Source organism: Brienomyrus brachyistius, chromosome 22 (genome assembly GCF_023856365.1).
Source record: "Brienomyrus brachyistius isolate T26 chromosome 22, BBRACH_0.4, whole genome shotgun sequence".
In the NCBI taxonomy this organism is placed as follows: Eukaryota; Metazoa; Chordata; class Actinopteri; order Osteoglossiformes; family Mormyridae; genus Brienomyrus; species Brienomyrus brachyistius.
Genome location: NC_064554.1, coordinates 18645276 through 18663352, shown reverse-complemented (window position 1 = coordinate 18663352; position 18077 = coordinate 18645276). Strand labels below are relative to the sequence as shown.

The following is an 18077-nucleotide window of genomic DNA, read 5'->3' as shown; positions in this document are numbered from 1 at the left end:
CGCGGCCGATGACTGGAAATGATTTTTTTTTGGGGGGAGGAGGATTATCACGTTGCCCGTGTTGTAAGAGGATTATGTCCTGATATTAAGTGTTATGAATTCAGCTCTGAGGCTTTTCTAGAAAAACCAAAAAAAAAAACGGCACATCTTGAGGTCGTAGCTTAAAAAAAAAAAATACAGATTTTCAGAATTAATTTCTAAATTCTTTCAAAATCTGACGACAGTGTGGTATGTTCAGTGTTAATTCTGATGAGCCTGTGGATAATGCATGAATTTACCCTGGCAGGTGGGCAAACTGTCTCAAAGCAGCAGACAGGAAAGTGAAGAATCGTCACCTGCGTCGTTTCGTCATTGTATTGTGAATGTTTTTGTATTAATTCTCCTCGGTCTTTGTAATACGAAGAAGCGACTTGTCCATGATTCATCCCCTGAGTGTCATTCTGTGTTTTTCTTTGGATAGTCATGTATTCCGTAACGGCACCTGTCTCAGTGCTGGCCTTTCTGCAGTTTAACTTTTTCGATATTACAGTGTGTATCGGTGCTGTACATAATTTTTCTTCAGATTTCTAATGTATAAAAAATAAAGCCTTCGATTTTTGCCTAAATAGGAGGTTAAAGTTCCCATGAAACATTTACATTTTTTCCATGTTATTAAGTTTTTTTTTTTTTTTTACCCAAAACCTTGTCTTGTACTAAAGATTCATAAAATGATGTGAGTGACTTTTCCCTGCTTGTGTCTGTCAGCTTGTGGGGAAAAGAAATCATCGTGGGACAGTGTGATTTGGCAGAGTTACTCTGGGTCATTTTTGGGAATTAGTCAGATTCCCCGTCCCGGAAGTGGCCGGGTGAGTTCGAGCCGCCCCCGTGATGCCGAGTGGCCCAGAAAAGGCTCCATGTTCTCTTTTAGTGAACTAGATCTGAACATAACTTCCCGGCACAAGTCCCGTTACAGATGGTTAGTGAAGGACTGCATTGTGTGCTGGTGCCGATTCCTGACCGGTAGCCATTACTGCCACACGTCTTTGTTCTTTATATAGGACACTTTTACGGATGCGTACGCTACCATTCAGAATTTCGGGGTCACAGAGATTTCGTTGCTTTTCAATAAAAGCAGGTTTTTTTGTCTGTTAAAATAACATCAGATTTATCTGAAATGCTGTGCAGACAGTGTTCATGTTACGAATGACCGTCATGGCTGGAAATGGCTGTTTTTAATTGAAGATCTCCGTAGGTGAACCGAGGCCCATTATCAGCAATAATGAGTCCTGTGTTCCAGTGGAATGATGTGTTTGCTAATGCAAGTTCATCATTTTAAAAGGTTAATCGATCATCAGACGACTATTACTACTCGTACTGCTCCCTTCACAGAGCAGCGCAAATCTGGCTCTAACCACAATGGAAAGAGGAGAGGAAGGATGAATATGCTGGAGCGTGTAGTTTGAGAAACGGGCGCCTCACAGGTCTCAGCTGGCAGCTTCATTAAACAGTAGCTGCAAAAGACCAGCCCCAACGTCAACAGTGAAGAGGCAGCTCCGGGATGATGGCCTTTGGGGAGGATTGCAAAGAAAAAGCCGCATCTCAATGATCAATAGAAAGAAAAGACTGAGATGGGCAAATGAACACAGATGCTGGACAGAGGAAGAGTGGAAAAAAAGTGCCATGGATAGATTAAGTGTGATCTGAACACCTCAAAGAACAATGTTTGTGAGACAGATCAAATGAAAAGATGCTGGAGGAATGCTTGATGATATCTGTCAAGCGTGGTGGGGGCAATGTGATGGTCTGGGCAAGCTTTGGTGATGGTTAAGTGGGAGATTTGTGCTGGGTGAAAGGGATCTTGGGGAAGGAAGAGTATCACTCCATTCTGCAATGTCATGCCATACCCTGTAGATGGCGCTTAATTGGAGTCAATTTCATCCTACAACAGGACAGTGACCCAAACACAGCTGCAAGCTATGCGAGAACTATTTAGGGAGGAAGCGGTCAGCTGGTGTTCTGTGTATAATGGAGCGACCAGCAGAGTCACCGGGTCTCAGCTCCACTGAGCTGTTATGGGAGCATTTTGACTGCATGGTATGTAAGAAGAGCCCATCAAGCCAATCCAGCCTGTGGGAGATGCTTCAGGAAGCACAGGGTGAAATCTCACCAGATTACCTCAACAAACCATCATTGGGAACGCCCAAAGGCTACCGGGCTGTAATTGGGCTGTAAAATGGATGGATGGATTTAATTACCAATCAAAAACCGAGTTACAATTCTGAGTAGGATCAGCCAGTCCTTGGAGCAATTGGGAGGGGGGTTAATGGCTTTCCTCTGGGGCCAAACACTGAAATCACGGTGCCATCCACACAATCTGAAGCCTTGAACCAGTGACCTGATCTCAGGCACAGCACTGTGACCCAGTGAGCTGTACCCAGGTTAACCATGCCTAGCCCTTTGGGGGCTATATGCATTTTTAATATGCATAATTACGTATAAAGCAAATTAATTTGAAGGGAAATGTTTTGAATATGTCAAATTATAGGGAATTACTCATGGCTGGGTAAATCAAGTCGAAGTCTATAATCGGTTTGTTCAGACAGTCTGCGAATTGCAGCCATTCATTTACAGTAGCATATAGTCAGGCCCAGAAATGATCCCTGGGGGAAGTGGATGCTGTCACACTGCAGGGTATCTACTCACATTACAGCGAAAATGCTGCTTTATATGACATTTCCAGAGAGGTCTTCTGAAATTCAGAGCACATGTGAGACGGCATGTCACAGAGAGGTATCTGTGCGTGCGTGAGTGTGCGTGAGTCTGCGTGCGTGAGCCTGCGTGAGTCTGCGTGCGTGAGCCTGCGTGCGTGAGCCTGCGTGAGCCTGCGTGAGCCTGCGTGCGTGAGCCTGCGTGCGTGAGCGTGCGTGAGCCTGCGTGCGTGAGCGTGCGTGCGTGAGCGTGCGTGTTTGGGTTTGGTGGCTTGGGCCTCAGTGGGGGGTGGGGGGATTAGTAGAAGCCCTAATCTCTTATCTCTTTCCTTGTACTGACAAATGACTTTACGTAAGCAGGTCAATTTAATAAAATCTGAAGTCCTACCATGCAACGTCTGGATGAATGGTGTGTGTGGCGGGGGGGGGTGTAGGAGGGAAGATGTGCAGAGTTGATGCATCATGGGGGGAGCATTCGCAGGCCATGCCAGCTCAGGTGAACCATTCTGCCCTCCCCCCCAAACACCACCCACCAAGGGACACCATCTTTGTGTTTGTTTGTTTAAGGTGTTCAGTCTGAAACAAATAAAAAACATCTTTAATATTTTATATTAGAGGTTCATTTCATGTCATATTACACCGTTTTAGAGATTTTGGGCCCCCTTAAAGCATATCAAATTGGAGCTCTTTTTTTTTAGGGAATCACCCTCTATAGCGCCCCCTGCAGACAATCACACGGTGAGTCACATAGTACAGCATAAAAGCGGCTACTTTTGCTACTCTCTGACCTGGGTCCTTGCCGGGGCCTACAGCTAGTACATGATCTCGCCTTCCCTTTTTATGATGGGGTGACAGGCTAGAGGCACTAGGCTGGAACAGCAGTCTCCAAGTACACACAGACAATGGGCGATGAAGAGTCAACACTTGGAGACTCGCATGACACAGGGAATCCACATAGAGGCAGAGGGCATTCAAACCCCCATTACAGGAGGGGTGAAACGGTGCCGGCCACTGGGCCAGCGTGTATGGTGTCCGAACTTCAAAATACTACAGCGCCTCATGGAACTATGAACAGGACAGAATCACTTATGACATCACGACATCCCGATGATCGAACGGTAGACGGGAAAAGAAAAACCCCTCTAGCGCCGCGGCTTTATGTTGCTCTCATATTGGAGTCATTACTTACTTAGCACACCAGATGTCGCTGCAACCACGTTCTTATTACACCTGATTGCTACAGTCAACGATTCAATGGAAAGTCCAACTTTTCTCACGCTAAGTCGGAAACCCCACCATGCGTTTGTGTAGTGTGATAATTTATCACAATAGCTGCGCTCTTACCTTGTAGGAAGTTGTCTGAAATCCCGGCAACACTTGCTGCCTGGCAGTATCTGAGGTTGTCGACGTCCGATGAAATCCCCTTAAGCAGGGAGCCTTTTCCTCGTGCGCTTATGATCCATTATGTGCACCGATCGAGAAAATAGTTCATGTAACCCAGATTAACGACTGAAATATGCGATGCCATTACGGCGCCCCAAAGTACGACTTCATTTTACTCATCACACCGAACCTGGAGCACTGGCTATATACGGCGTTGCTTTGCATTACTGCTTCAACATGTTACTTCGAATTACACGCATTTAAAATTACAAATCGCGCCAGCATCACTGCTGGAAAGAAACAATATTCAACGAACATGCTTTGCAAAAACGAAAAAAATGGGTAGGCCGATGGTAGGTATACAACGTTTCGTTTTTGTAAACCTTAACCTTTTCTAAACGTCTCATCACGTGACAGCTGCGAGTGTCGCTAATGGGTCACATGAGAAAGTAACAGGGAAAAGTACTTATGTTTGGAGAAGAAAACTGGAAATACCTATATCCTGGAAACTGTGGTTGGTATATCCATCCATCCATTTTCCAAACCACTTATCCTACTGGGTCGCGGGGAGTCCGGAGCCTATCCCGGAATCAATGGGCACAACCCAGGATGGGGGGCCAGCCCATTGCAGGGCACACTCACATACACTTCACTCACGCACACCTACGCGCAATTTAGCAACTCCAATTAGCCTCAGCATGTTTTTGGTGTTTGGACTGTGGGGGGAACCGGAGTACCCGGAGAAAACCCCACGACGACGTGGGGAGAACATGCAAACTCCACGCACTCTGATGGTTGGTATATGTTTGCAGTAATTTTATCAACAAGCGAAAGTTTTTTACAGTAAAAATGCAATACACCGGGACATTGTTAATTCATTTTGTACTTTTAGACGTATCTTAATTTATTATCTTAAAATACATTGCAGGTATTTGGAAAAGAACACAGTACAAAAACGTATAGAATACTTCTTATAAACATTTAATCTCTTATAATCTATATATGTGTATATTTAATATATCACATAATATCTTTTGGTCTGTATTAAACAGTAATAAATTGACTGGGTTAACCACAGCACTGGACAAGGTCACCATCACTGTTTTTAAACATCTTTTACATTCCTATTACAGCCATCTTGGAGGAAGGCAAACAGCTACAAAAATGACATTTTATACATACTAGAGGTGTATATAACTTTACGAAGAAAGAATTAAGCCGATTACGCTCCTTAACCATGCTTAGAATAAAACAAAAATATTACTGGTCTACAAATCAAAATTAGTGATTTGTAAAATGTATTTTGCTTTAAAACAAATAAGAACATGTATTTAATAATAGTAATAACAACTGTCAATATATTTTAAACAGGCGTCACCTTTAAAGCAAATAAGAAGAAAAGAGACTGAATAAGTAGCCAGGCTACACCCAATCAGATTGTAAAGCACGCAGTACGGTAGATTTCGTATGGAAGGAGGGACCCCTTCCGAGGTTCTGTGGACCCAGATGAGGAGGAAAGTGACCCGTGTCGGAATCGCCCTCTAGACCGCGGCTGAAGGGCGACTGCACTTTAAAAACCGGCCTGCGGGCGCCGCCAGAAACGCGGAGGCGGAGAGGCGAGTCCGCAGCGCCGCTTTGCATATGCCCGATTATTGCTTCGCCTTCGGACGGGCCCCAGGCGACGCTCGCCCTCCGCCAAACAGAAACCCCTACATGCTGAGGTAAGGAACAGTTAAAGCGCTGATCTCTGAGTCGGAAACAAACACGGAGCAGACGGGGAGAGGACGCTGCGATGCCGGAGGGACGTCGCCGCTCGCTGTGAAATGCCACTAAAATAAAATGCAATAATATACCCATCTAAAAACGGAAACCACGTACGAAAAGTATACACTGTAGGTAACCGGGGTGAATGAAGTGTTCAGAAAGAGAGGTAATGTACATTTACCGTATCTAATAAAGTCTGAGTCCGACCCGGCCCTGCAGAACAGGTTTGAGAATAAAGCAGTAGGTAGGATTATCAATTCTAAAGCAGCAAAAAAATAACATGAAGATATTCGGAGTGGGGCTCATGGAACCAGGTAAAGCTGGGGGTGGAGAATCCCAGTGTGGAGCAGTGAAATAAACTAGAGATTCGTCGAAATACCGGTTACCGGAATACAGGTTAAAGAACAATTCTGAGGTGATCAGTTGGGTAAAAAGCCGAGGGGCGGTGTTATCAGAGGTGTTGGGTTACAAACAGATACAGTCCTTGGTGGGATTGGTTATTGGGGGGGGGGGGCTCCACCCTCACAGCGCCCCGTGGCGTGCTTCGTACTTGGACAGGATGTTCCTGCAACGGCCCAGCTCCTTGCGGAGGTCGGCCACCTCCTGCCGCAACGCCGAGTTCTCCTTTTCCAGAAAGCCTGCGCGGATGGCGATCTGGTTCTCCTTTAGCCTCCGTGCGTCCCGCGAGCGCTTGGCTGCCACGTTGTTCTTCCTGCGACGTGCCCAGTATTTGTCATCCTGAGGGAAAGATGGGGGGGGGGAGGAGTGGCGGATGTACCGAGTGTGGGGGGTTAATCTACCTCCATCAAGGAGAAGCAAACATCTTAACAGATTCTTTATGGCTTCCACGCCACTGGGAAGCATGCGGTGGGATTTCCGGTTTCGCCGGTATAGCGGCCTGGGTGACGGGGCCCAGACCCCCTGCTGCTGGTGTCAGCACGGATGGGGTTTGGGTCAGATCCCCATCGCTGTTATTAACGAGCCCATTCTGAGATTGCATGGTTTACTATTATAAATAAACTCAGGATAAGAAAATCTGCCAAAATGAACATGTTCCCTGTCATCTAGTTATCAGGGATAAAAGGTGGAGTCTGATGTGATGTAAATTTTGAGGATAGAAATATATGAAATGTAGTTTATTTAATTAGTATTTTGTATGTTGACTAACCTGTAAGTTAAAATGTGGGAGGTTTTGAGACCTACTGTGTGAAAATTACATTTTTAGCGCTAAAAAATCCATGTAAAAATTCTGTCACAGTCCCACGCAGGGCGTCCCATGACTCATACCCGATATTCCCTGAGACAGAATTCCGATCACCATGAATCCAGAACTAGCCTGAGCAGAAATATCCCAGGATGCAGCCACCTGAAAACCTGACCTCTCCCCGGTCTCCCCGCCCCAGTCCACCTGGAAACTCGCCGGGTTTGACCTTACCTTCAGGTCTTCGGGTATGAAGACCTTCTTGGCTTTTTTAATCATGGGCTGCGGCTTCAGCTCCTCCACAGAGAATTTGCGTTTGCGTGGGTCGAATATCTCCTGGCCAGGCACGCTGGACAGAGCTAAGTCTGCAGGGTCTGGCTCGTACCCCACGGGAACCTGGATTGTTTCCGGGTCGATGGGGCTGGGGGTGTTACGCGCAGAGGGCAGTGCTGTTGACGAGACGAGAGACCTTACACTTATTGGAATTACAGTTTGACAATGTACTTTATTCAATAGACAGTTTTTTCCCATCCGGTCCTAGGGGATCTGCAGATGGTCCACGTTTTTGCTCCTACCGGGCAGTGAATGGTTCCCAAAATGGAAATTGTATGCGTGTGTGTGTGTGTTTGTGTGTGTGTGTGTGTGTGTGCGTGCGCGTCAACTCCACAACATACTACTGAAAAACCATAACCGCATGATTTCAACAGTAGAAGACAGAGAATCTATAGGTTTACGACAGTTAGATTTAAAGATTTTTTTAGGCTTCTTAATGTCATTTAAAATTAAATATAAGGCCGGTTTCTCAAACAAAAGAGTCAAAAAGCATGCAGTGACACCAACTGCCATTTAGGACGCTTCACAGATAGATTTAAGATACAACTATTATCTGTTAAGGCCCTTTTTCCGGGATCCGCGGAATACTGGAAGAACGTAATCACAAGTCATCATGCGGCATTCATCTCCAATGTCCTTCCACCCCTGATCACATGATCATCTGCATCTCAATACAAGCAGATGCAAAACGTACACAGACCTAATCGCATTCAGTAGCGACGTGAGCAAGATGTCAACACCTGCTGTGTACCCCTGCAGATATTAAACGATTCTGGATGGGTAACAAACGCGACCAGAGAGAAACTCACCAAAAAGTTCCCTGAGGAATATCACAGGCCTGGATTTCAGCACCTCCCAGCCTGAACGCCACACCTAGCACTGCTCACCACGCGCGTGTGGGTGTGTGACCTTTGGATGGCGAGGAATGGCGTCCCATTTAGAATTCTTAAAAGACTGCCGTGTCCCAGCAAGCGTCTGGTTCGGGACCCAGTTCTCATACCGTGGCAGTAAAGACAGAAACCCGCAAGGCTGCAGTAACCAGGCAGAACAGCCTCGATTCACTCCGCTGCTTTTCCACCAGCGGAAACGAGTGCAGCAGCGACAGGCCCAGAATCCTGACCTCCGAGCTCCACGAGCACGTCAAGCGGAAAAGGCGAAACTTTCCCTGGAGCAGCTACAACGCTGCAGCCTTGCTTGAGTTATCCTTTAAGTCTTTGGGATTAAATCTTGGAGCGCAGTAATCGATACTATATTTAGCCAAAAAAAAAGTCTGTTGCTAGACAATTCAGGGGGAAACGATTACTGTGAAATCCACAGCTCATCATAAGGTACATACTGGATAAACTGGCAATCCCCCTCCCAATTAAACCATGTATGTGAGAGTATTATTAGGATGACATTGCCTGAAATGTTTGTCCAACAGAGCTGGTAGGTCAGGCAGAAGCCATGGTGTTCGGATGGTACCGAAGTTTACGCTTCCCGGGTCACACGCTATTTGCCGCCCATTCAGCGTTCCTTACCTGCTCCTACTTAACCTCAAGCTTAACGCTAATAGCTACAGTAAGCTGCGATCCACAAAAAATCCTAAAATGGGCAAAGACGTCCCAAGAAGAGCCAGGGACTCTCCCAGTTCATGGATCTGTGCGATGCAGAGCGGGAGATCCAAGCCACCGCCAGGCCTGCGAGCCGCATTTAAACGGCCAAAGCCCACGGCAGCTGCGAACAGGAAAACGTGCTCCATTGTTTGCCGTACCCTTCCTCCAGAGAATACGCGTAATCTCGACCAGGAACCGGTCGGATGTCTCTCGGCGTCTGGAACGATGCAAGCGATGGGAATTCGCAGCGGCTGCCGTTCGTTACGGATTTTGTTTCCAGATAAAATGGAATCTGCCAGCAGATGATGCACTGCAGACCTCTCTTTGTTTCAATGAACTATTTCTGAGAACCTTTCTTTTATTAATAAATGAAATACTCATGCTCTGCAGAACATGCACAGCGAAGCTGTTTAGCAGGTGCTGATCACAGACAGTACACACACACATACACACACACACACACACACAGGCAAGCCCGCGAATCTCACTGAGGGGCCTGAAGCAAGAGGAGAGCCGTTCCCTGGCGAGGGTGGCCCCTGATGCTATCCCCTTCTGGAAACACGCGGAGGAATTCGGAACTGGCAGCCAGCCACGGACTGAGGCCCCAGGGTCCCCTGATCCGCCCCTGTTGCTAGAGCAAGCTGTTCAGGGCGGGTCTAGGCTGAAGTCGGGACATGGGGCCTCACCGGATGGCTGATGCTAGCTATATTCCCCGGGGGCAGCCAAGATGGGCGGAGCCAATCGGACATGGAGACTGAATGTGAATTTTTTTTTTCCCATATTGGATGCATAAACTCAGCTTTACTGCAAGATAGCACAGGGGCTCTGAATACGGGGGGAGGGACCAATTTCTTGTAAATGACCCCACCTCCCTACATTCCCTTTCAGAAGGACGGACCTGCTGAAGACTGTTTCAGGGCTCGAGGTGCGGTCCTCAGCCACAAAGGCCCAGCAAACACTCTCCCAGCGTGACCCTGAAAAAAACTGCCTCTCGTTGTTCATGCACAACACCAGGTCACTGCATCATAAGTTAGGTTGCATCTTTACTTTTACCTACAGGTAACAGTCTACATTATTTGTAGGGAATCTGCATTCTGTTCATTTAGACTTCTGCTCCCATGAAGGCTGGGCACGGCGTGAGCATTCTCCTCCATGGGAGGTTCTACACCCTGCAACCGAAAAGCCGTCAGAATTTCGACAGCGGTTACGACATCAGTGCAGTTACCAGGTTTATCTCCAAGGCATCGTTAGCGTATGCAAATGAAGGTTTCCTCATTCCTTATAGGCTACTGCATGACAAAACACAGCAAATCGTTCACATGCCAAACATTTTTAACCTATTTTTTTATTTATTTCCTGCATCACATTTCCCAGTGTGGTGGTTTTCTGACTTCTGTTATTAAAAAACAAAATCTTGCACACTTTCAAACAATGTCCCTAGCATGTATATCGCTACAGTGGTTTACTCATAGGTGGGGCCACATTGGTTACTATGGTGACATCCTTGTTGTGGGTCTGGTTCCTGTCCTGGTTCTGTGTGCGTGTGTGCCAGGCTTTCATGTTCTTCCTGTGTTCACAGGGGTTTCCTCCCTTAGTCCAAGGGCATGCAGAATTATTAGTGCCTCTAAAATGAACTTGACCTTTTGTCGCCTGTGATGGACTGGCATCCTGTCCAGGGTGTATCCCTGCCTTGTGTCCCCTGTGCTGGACTGGCAGCCTGTCCTGGGTGTATCCCTGCCTTGTGTCCCCTGTACTGGACTGGCATCCTGTCCAGGGTGTATCCCTGCCTTGTGTCCCCTGTGCTGGACTGGCAGCCTGTCCAGGGTGTATCCCTGCCTTGTGCCCCCTGTGCTGGACTGGCAGCCTGTCCAGGGTGTATCCCTGCCTTGTGTCCCCTGTGTTGGACTGGCAGCCTGTCCAGGGTGTATCCCTGCCTTGTGTCCCCTGTGCTGGACTGGCAGCCTGTCCAAGGTGTATCCCTGCCTTGTGTCGCCTGTGCTGGACTGGCATCCTGTCCAGGGTATACTCTGCCTCAAGCCCTGCACTGCCTTGGATATGCTTACAGCTGACTATGATCCTACCCTGAGTTAGCAGTATTGGAATACAGCGGAATATACTGTCTGCAACATTTCAGAAAAAGGCCCATCTTTGCTGGATGGGGATCTTGCACTCGATAGTTCTTGGGTGCGCCTAAGATATGCTCAGTAATGGTGACCTCACTGAACACTGACACAGAAAAGTACCCCAGCAGTAACTACAACATTCACATTGTGATTCACATTGTGATTTTAAACTGTGGTAAATATTACAGCAATAAGTAATGAGCAGCAAACTGGACGCGCTGAATGTGACTAACCAGAATTAAACTACCACAAAATTTATTAGAGACATAATTTTTTTACAGCAAGTAACTTGTGAAATGCAAGAGGTAATAACTATAATGCAAAGATCATAACATTAAGTCTACTGTAAACTACCATTTGTATTCTTAACTTTCCAAGAGCCCTACAGAAATCCATTAACGATTGTTTCCGGTAATTATTGTCTTTAGCCGCTACTAGTTTGTATGTTTAGTAACTTCTTTCTCAGGCCCTGCATTCTCTGTAAAAGACATAAACTGCTAGCAGCACCAGAAACACTAGGAGCGCTAGAGCAGCGCGCTGAGTAAACGTGACAGAAGCACAGCCCCGGCAATGTGAGCACTGGAGGGAACACGGTGTACCCTGGCGGAGATCGCCGCCCGCGATAAGCTCGGCTAGCAATGCGCGCCGCACAAGGCTCCGGCATGTGTCTGTCACGTGGTCCCGCAAGCTGCAGGAAGCCCAGCCCCGCCAGCACGCGAGGGTGCGTGTGCACGAGAAGAGCGCGAGCACTGTGACAGCAGCGACCCCAACACGCATATGCACACGCGCGCGCACGCGAACACTACTGAATTATGAGTTTAATTACCGCATCACATGCATAGCGGTTACACAAATCTTTCTGACTTCAAAACAACGAAATGTTTCCCGATTATTTCACTTCAATAAGACTGAAAAATTGTATGCCTTTTAATCACGGAACATCAAATCTATTTCTATAAATAAAATTTAATTTAACATAAATAAAGGCTTTCACAGATGTAACACAGGCCTATATGTTACAAACTACACAGCCAATAACTAAAACCTGTAAACCAATAAAGCGAACAACCTGTAAATAACCTACGCGTTAATTTCAAATAAACATAGTACACAATTCGTTCAAGTGTCACGTTAAATCCCATAACGTATTCATCAGTAGTCAAAGGTGTTTAAACATAATAAATATTGTAAATGGAATCTTTTACTTTTTTTATGAAAATGCAAGCATGTGCTGTTCACAATGTAACTAGATGTTAAATTGTGTTTTTTACTAGAGCTAAATATTTGAGTAAACCGTTCCAATATTTCTCTCAAGCTACATCAGCTGGGTTCTCACACACCTTCAGCTTTCGGCCTAGTCCCTTGCCTTCATAGCTGTCATTCAAAGTGAGAATTTCTCCAAAATCTGGTTTTATATGTTGTTCTTCAAGCCCACCCTTAACAGAAATCTACAAGGAACAGTGTGTATTTGGTTATCATATTTAATTTCCTGCTGTGCCCTTTATAACTTGGAACTTTACGTTTTCATACAATTTTCTGCACACATTTCACTATAATCTAGATTAAAAGGAAGAATAAGTGCAGACCAAAGAGCCAGGGGCACTGATGTGGGCTCCAGCACCACAAAATCTGCCAAGACGACGTCTGCGGCTCTCTTGCTGTGACACATGCCCCATCATCTCACACACTTTTTATTTGTATTAATTCAGACATCCAAGTGAAAACGCCGAAGGCAGTAAGCTAACGTCTTTTCTGAACGCTCACAAGCTGATGCAAAAAAAACAAATTATTAAGTTCGCATTTCTAGCACCTCCAGCATGTTCCACAAGAATACCATGGTGCCCTGAAGTGGGTCTTGTAACAGATCCAAAGCAAGGCTTCTCCACATGATGTACATCTGTACTTAAATCTCAGCATTCTGTAGTTTGTGTGACTTCTTCCAGTATCAGCTCTTCCCGAGCCTATTTCATGTTTACAGAACTTCGCCTACAGCACCTGCTAAATGATAAGCAGGACCGCCCAGCTTCCAGGGAGGGGTCTGCTTACCTGACCGGGGAGGGCTCTCCAAGCAGTTCTGAGGGACCATGGCTGTGTGGACGGAGGTGGTGGCGCGGTTGCTGAGGTCCACCACTGGGGGCGCCGCTGGTGCTGGGGGTGTCGGCTGGTGCTGGTTCTGCTCGTGCTGGGCATTGGTGTTGGATGGGATGCCATTCTCGGACAGGAACTCCTCCAGGTCCATATACTCCAGCTGGAAGCTGTCACCATCGTAGGGTAGCGTCTTGTCCCAGAGTGTCGGCCCCAGGAAGGCTGACTGAGGTGCGTTGGGGTCCCCACCATCTTCATCCAGCTTTTTCTCCTTATCCTTCCCGAAGCCTGGAAGCCAAGGGCCGCTCGGGTTAACGCAGAACAGCTACGCCTCGCGATCTCAGCTTGGTATCTTCCAGCCCTCACAGGCTGCTGTTTGTCCCAGGCCTGCCTTTCATAAACAACCCCATGGCTCCTTAGAACATCCCACCCCGAGCTTCAGAAAAGCAAACTACAGTGTAAACACCATATGAAGGCACCAAGACAATGGTGTCTCTGGAACACGTTGAAGAAAAGAGCGTATGATCACAGCGGAGTCCATGAATTTGGGAAAAAAATGGCTTATTGTGGAGGCTGAGATACATTTCCCTTTCGGCTGTTTCAAGACATGTTTGTTAATCTAGAGATATTTTACACCTTATATTTCCACTCGGATTCAGCAGTACTGACAAATATCTTTAATTATACTATTAGGTAGCCACAGACTGACCTTCACTGATCCAGATAAATTTACTTTTCCATTTCTTATCCAGCTAATTCAGTGTGTGATGTGTGTGATACACTTGTTTATGTACCAGGATTATGCATAGTAAATATCTTAAGCCATTAAAATGATTACTTCTGTAATCTTATTTTAATGATGGCAATCGAATACACAGTGTAGGCAAATTATTTTATAGTTCAAATACTATAACACGTACTGTGTTAAACGTATAATCGTAACTTGCTGGTTAAATACGTCTGTTTTCTTTCACGACAACTTTAGTCGGCCTGCCCATTAATGCACAGCCCCTTTAAGTGCATCACTTCCATCTCTCGCCTTCAGAAATCGGTCACGCCAAAGCCTGGCTAATCTGACGGTACTTCAAATGCATCTACGATTTGCAAAACAGAATGATGATTAGAATAACATCATTTTAGCAGTTGTGGTAATGAGTTTAAAAAACACAGGGTCGTAAACACGCTGTAAACAAACACCTGATTCTAAAGCACAAATGCAAAGTTTGCGCTTAACTGACCGATATTTACATTAACTAACCGTTAATATATATATATAACCTTGTCTTGCTTGGCCAGCTAGGTGTATTAATGCATTAATTACAAAGATCACAGAAAGTCTCCAAAGTCCTTGCAAATTTATTTTATAGCGATATATTGGGTGAGAGGAAAAGACATCCGTATACATTTTTAAAGTGTAACATGAAACATTAAAGTGTGCACTGGTCGTAGCCCAATTGCGGGTTTAAATGTGTGCAGTTGTTGGGTATGCAAAGTTGTCGGTTTGCTTGAAATCTAAACGCGTCCATAATCTTAACTCAGTGTCAAAACAGGTTGACAATACACGATATACAACTTGCTAAGCAGGTACTTAAGAAATGTGAATTAACACATCGCACGAGTGTATCATAGATTTAAATACTTATCTGCTACTATTTATGCAGACTGTAGAGCACCCTCAATTTTTTTGTTACAAATAAGCATAAAAGATATATAAAAAAATGTCCCACTTCAGTTGCAATCGCTAATATAATCCGAAATTTCGGGCAAGCTTGCTAAAACACAACGGATTTGATCCAACGCGGAATGACAGACCTAGCAACAAACTGTCATTACACTGTTAGCGAGGCAGTCTGATTCTGACAAATAATACAATCGTCAAAAGCACGCCAGGTTTTCTTACCTTCTTCATGGTGAAAGGGCAATTTCATCGGATTCTCGAGTAGCGATTTCAGAACACCGTGTGTCGGAGGTAGGAAAGTTGGGTTTAAAGGTCTTGCCATTTTCTCCATATCTGCAAATGAAAAAGCACTGTATTATACGTCCAAAATAGACTCAAAAACCAATATATGTGCGTGCAATTAAAGTCCTCGAATGAGTTCGACTCCAGTTGGAGATCTGTGCCATGACAGGGGTTATCCAAAGACGGGAAGGGCAGCGTTACCTCGGTTCTCGACGCTCGGGCAGACTGTGACTCCGCGCTCCCAGACGGCAGCTCTGCCAGCCCGCGAGCTGCCGAGCGGGTTCGCAGTTCCATGTGCGCACACTGACATCTGTGACGTCACGTCGCTTCATGAATACTGAACGAGCGCCGGGCTGCGAGAACGCGCCGCCGAGGGCCAAGCCGGCGGGGGGGTGGACCGGCGGGGGGGCGATAGCGAATTAGTTGGCTTGGCGTCACCTCCTCGCGAGGTATTAAGCGGTTGTTCCCAGAATGTTAATGGTTTCCATTAATTACCGCGCCTGGCAAGTCTGTGATATTAGGCATTCGGAGAATTCATGTCTCTACGCTTTTGGCACGCGGTAATTAAATTCACGAAGCCCCACGTTGATGGAAAACAAAACTGCAGCCTTTTGGAAAAGTTGTTCTCTAAGATTTCGTATTATTATACTGAGACATATAAAGGCACCAAATAACCTTTCGTGTAAATATTATACTCCAAGCGCTATCTGTCTTGGTCTGGCAGAATATTTTTTTTTCAATGCACCTCTAATATTTTTCCCCTTGGTCGTCCCCCGCTTTGCCGACCGCGCAATAAAACAGACTCTCGCCGTCCGCTAAACAGGAGACCGCGCGCAAGGAACGCTCTCCCCCCGGCCCGTCGCGCGCAGGGGCCCCCGGACGGCTGGTCACGTGCAGAGGCCGAGCTGACCTACTTTCTTACGCCTCTAAACCTCGCTTCAGCGGCTCTGCGCCACCGGCGGCCGTGTCACATTGAACCTCATGTGTTTAAGCTGGAGAGAAGGGGCAAGCCCTTAATCAGTTTAAAAATTATCCAGCATGTCGTCGTCAAAACAATGCTAGACAGAAGTAATAAGACGTCTGATAGTTTAAAGTATTCTACTCTGTCGTATTTTCTGAAGTGTAGGGTAATGTGTGTTTTTATAGTTAGGTTACTGCTATCCATAGGTATGGAGAAAGTGGTGACATTAATAAAAATTCGATAATAGTGTAGGCTACTATATATGAACACTAAATTAAGTCTGGTTCATTTAAATTACATTTGCAAACAACATACAGTCAAACCTCGGAATGCGAGTAACTTTGATTTGCGAGTTTTGCAAGACGAGCAAAATTTTTCAATAAATTTTAAGTTGACGAGAGAGGTCTTGCCATACGATTATTACGTATACACTTTGTCTGCCCAGCGTCACGTGATCGCAGCTGAGTCGATAGTTCTCGATCTCTCTCTCTAGCGGTGGGATTGTGGGTAATCGTCTCCCCTTCTCGGTCTCAGTCGGCGTGCCTCACTCGTATAGTCGAAACTTACTAGAAAAGCATCACCCGAATAAGGGTGTAGCAGTGCGAGATTAATCTGTTGAACGACAATGCAATGTCCACATTTCCGCGAAATCGAAAACGAAGCAAAAGCGGCTGTCATTGGATGAGTTCCTTGTTGAAGTCGCACAAAAAGAAAAAGATTCCAGTGAGCCAACACTGATTCCGTTAATTATAGTGAAAGTCGTCCTACAAAATAATCCCCCTCTTCTCCTCTCTCTCGTCTCCCTCACACCATCCACGATTCTTTTCAAAGATGAAGTGCAGGTTAATTTGTTTTATGTGTTTTTACTTTATATTTTATATTAATCATTTTCATATTAATATTTTTGCATTGTGGAACGAATCATCTGAGTTTCCATTATTGCTAATGGCAAAATTCGCTTTGATATACGAGTGCTTTGGATTACGAGCACGATTCCGGAACGAATTACGCTCTCAATCGGAGATTTTACTATACTATAATTAGTTTGTGGTAATAAAATATATGATTATATTTTTAATTTGATTATTTTTAAATCTCTAATTACAATAATTTAGTGGATATGCATCCTGCAACCTTAACCAAAAAAAGCCAGTGTTTCCCAATATGGGCCTCGGGGACTCACAGTCAGTCCATGTTTTTGCTCCCTCCGAGTTCCCTGCCAGGAGGGAGGAAAAACATGGACTGTCTGCGGGTCCCCGAGGACCGGATTGGGAAACAGTGCGATAAGCATTTTTAAGATGGATGGGTATACAGACAGACACTCAGCACCGGAGCAGGAACCCAACCCTTTGAGTTGAGGTGTAAGAACACAGCACTACCGACTGAGCTATTGATGTTTATTTGTCATTTCATTGCAATGCCTGATCTATGGACTATAGAGTTATAAAAAATGTAAAAAAAAAAACCATACTTAAGTTTTCTCTGCTTCTTCGACCATCACTTTTTCTAATTTTTGTCCGTAAAAAAAGGGAAATTTACTGCCTTTACTCTGAGTAGTAAATCAAGCATTTCCTCACCTCAAACTGTGAAACCAATATATGTCTTTGCCACGTATGTGTACATTTCAGGACACATTTTAAAGTGATTTAATAAACGCACCATTTCGTTCTGTTACATGTGCTGCGTTCGTTTAACTTCCCCTCTATTTGGTCACTAGATGACACGCCGGTAAACCGCACATTTTTCCAGCACAGAACAATGCAAAATATGTCATTCCCAAAGTAGTTCCCAAAATAAAAACTGTTCTGACAGTCACAGTGAGTAATATTTTCTAGTGTTTAAGAAGGACATGCATAGGCGGATGTAATAGCTCTCCACTAATGTCATATTTAGAGATGGATCCTATTTTTTTCAACAACCGCGTTTTTGAATAAAGGGCACCCATCCGTTCTCATCTGATATTCTGTGCATCATACCGCAGTCTT

The 18077-nt window shown here is 45.4% G+C and overlaps 1 protein-coding gene across 1 annotated transcript; it reads right to left on the bottom strand.

Moving 5' to 3' along the window:
• Window positions 1–4944: 4944 nt before the first annotated feature.
• Window positions 4945–15487, bottom strand: LOC125717993 (hepatic leukemia factor-like). The gene is made up of 5 exons (XM_048991447.1): window positions 15333–15487; window positions 15072–15182; window positions 13133–13459; window positions 7270–7484; window positions 4945–6572 (listed from the first exon to the last, which is right to left on the bottom strand). Exons 1-5 carry the CDS (start codon window positions 15439–15441, stop codon window positions 6357–6359), a joined length of 978 nt encoding a protein of 325 aa, XP_048847404.1. The 5' UTR covers window positions 15442–15487; the 3' UTR covers window positions 4945–6356.
• Between the last annotated feature and the right edge of the window lie 2590 nt (window positions 15488–18077).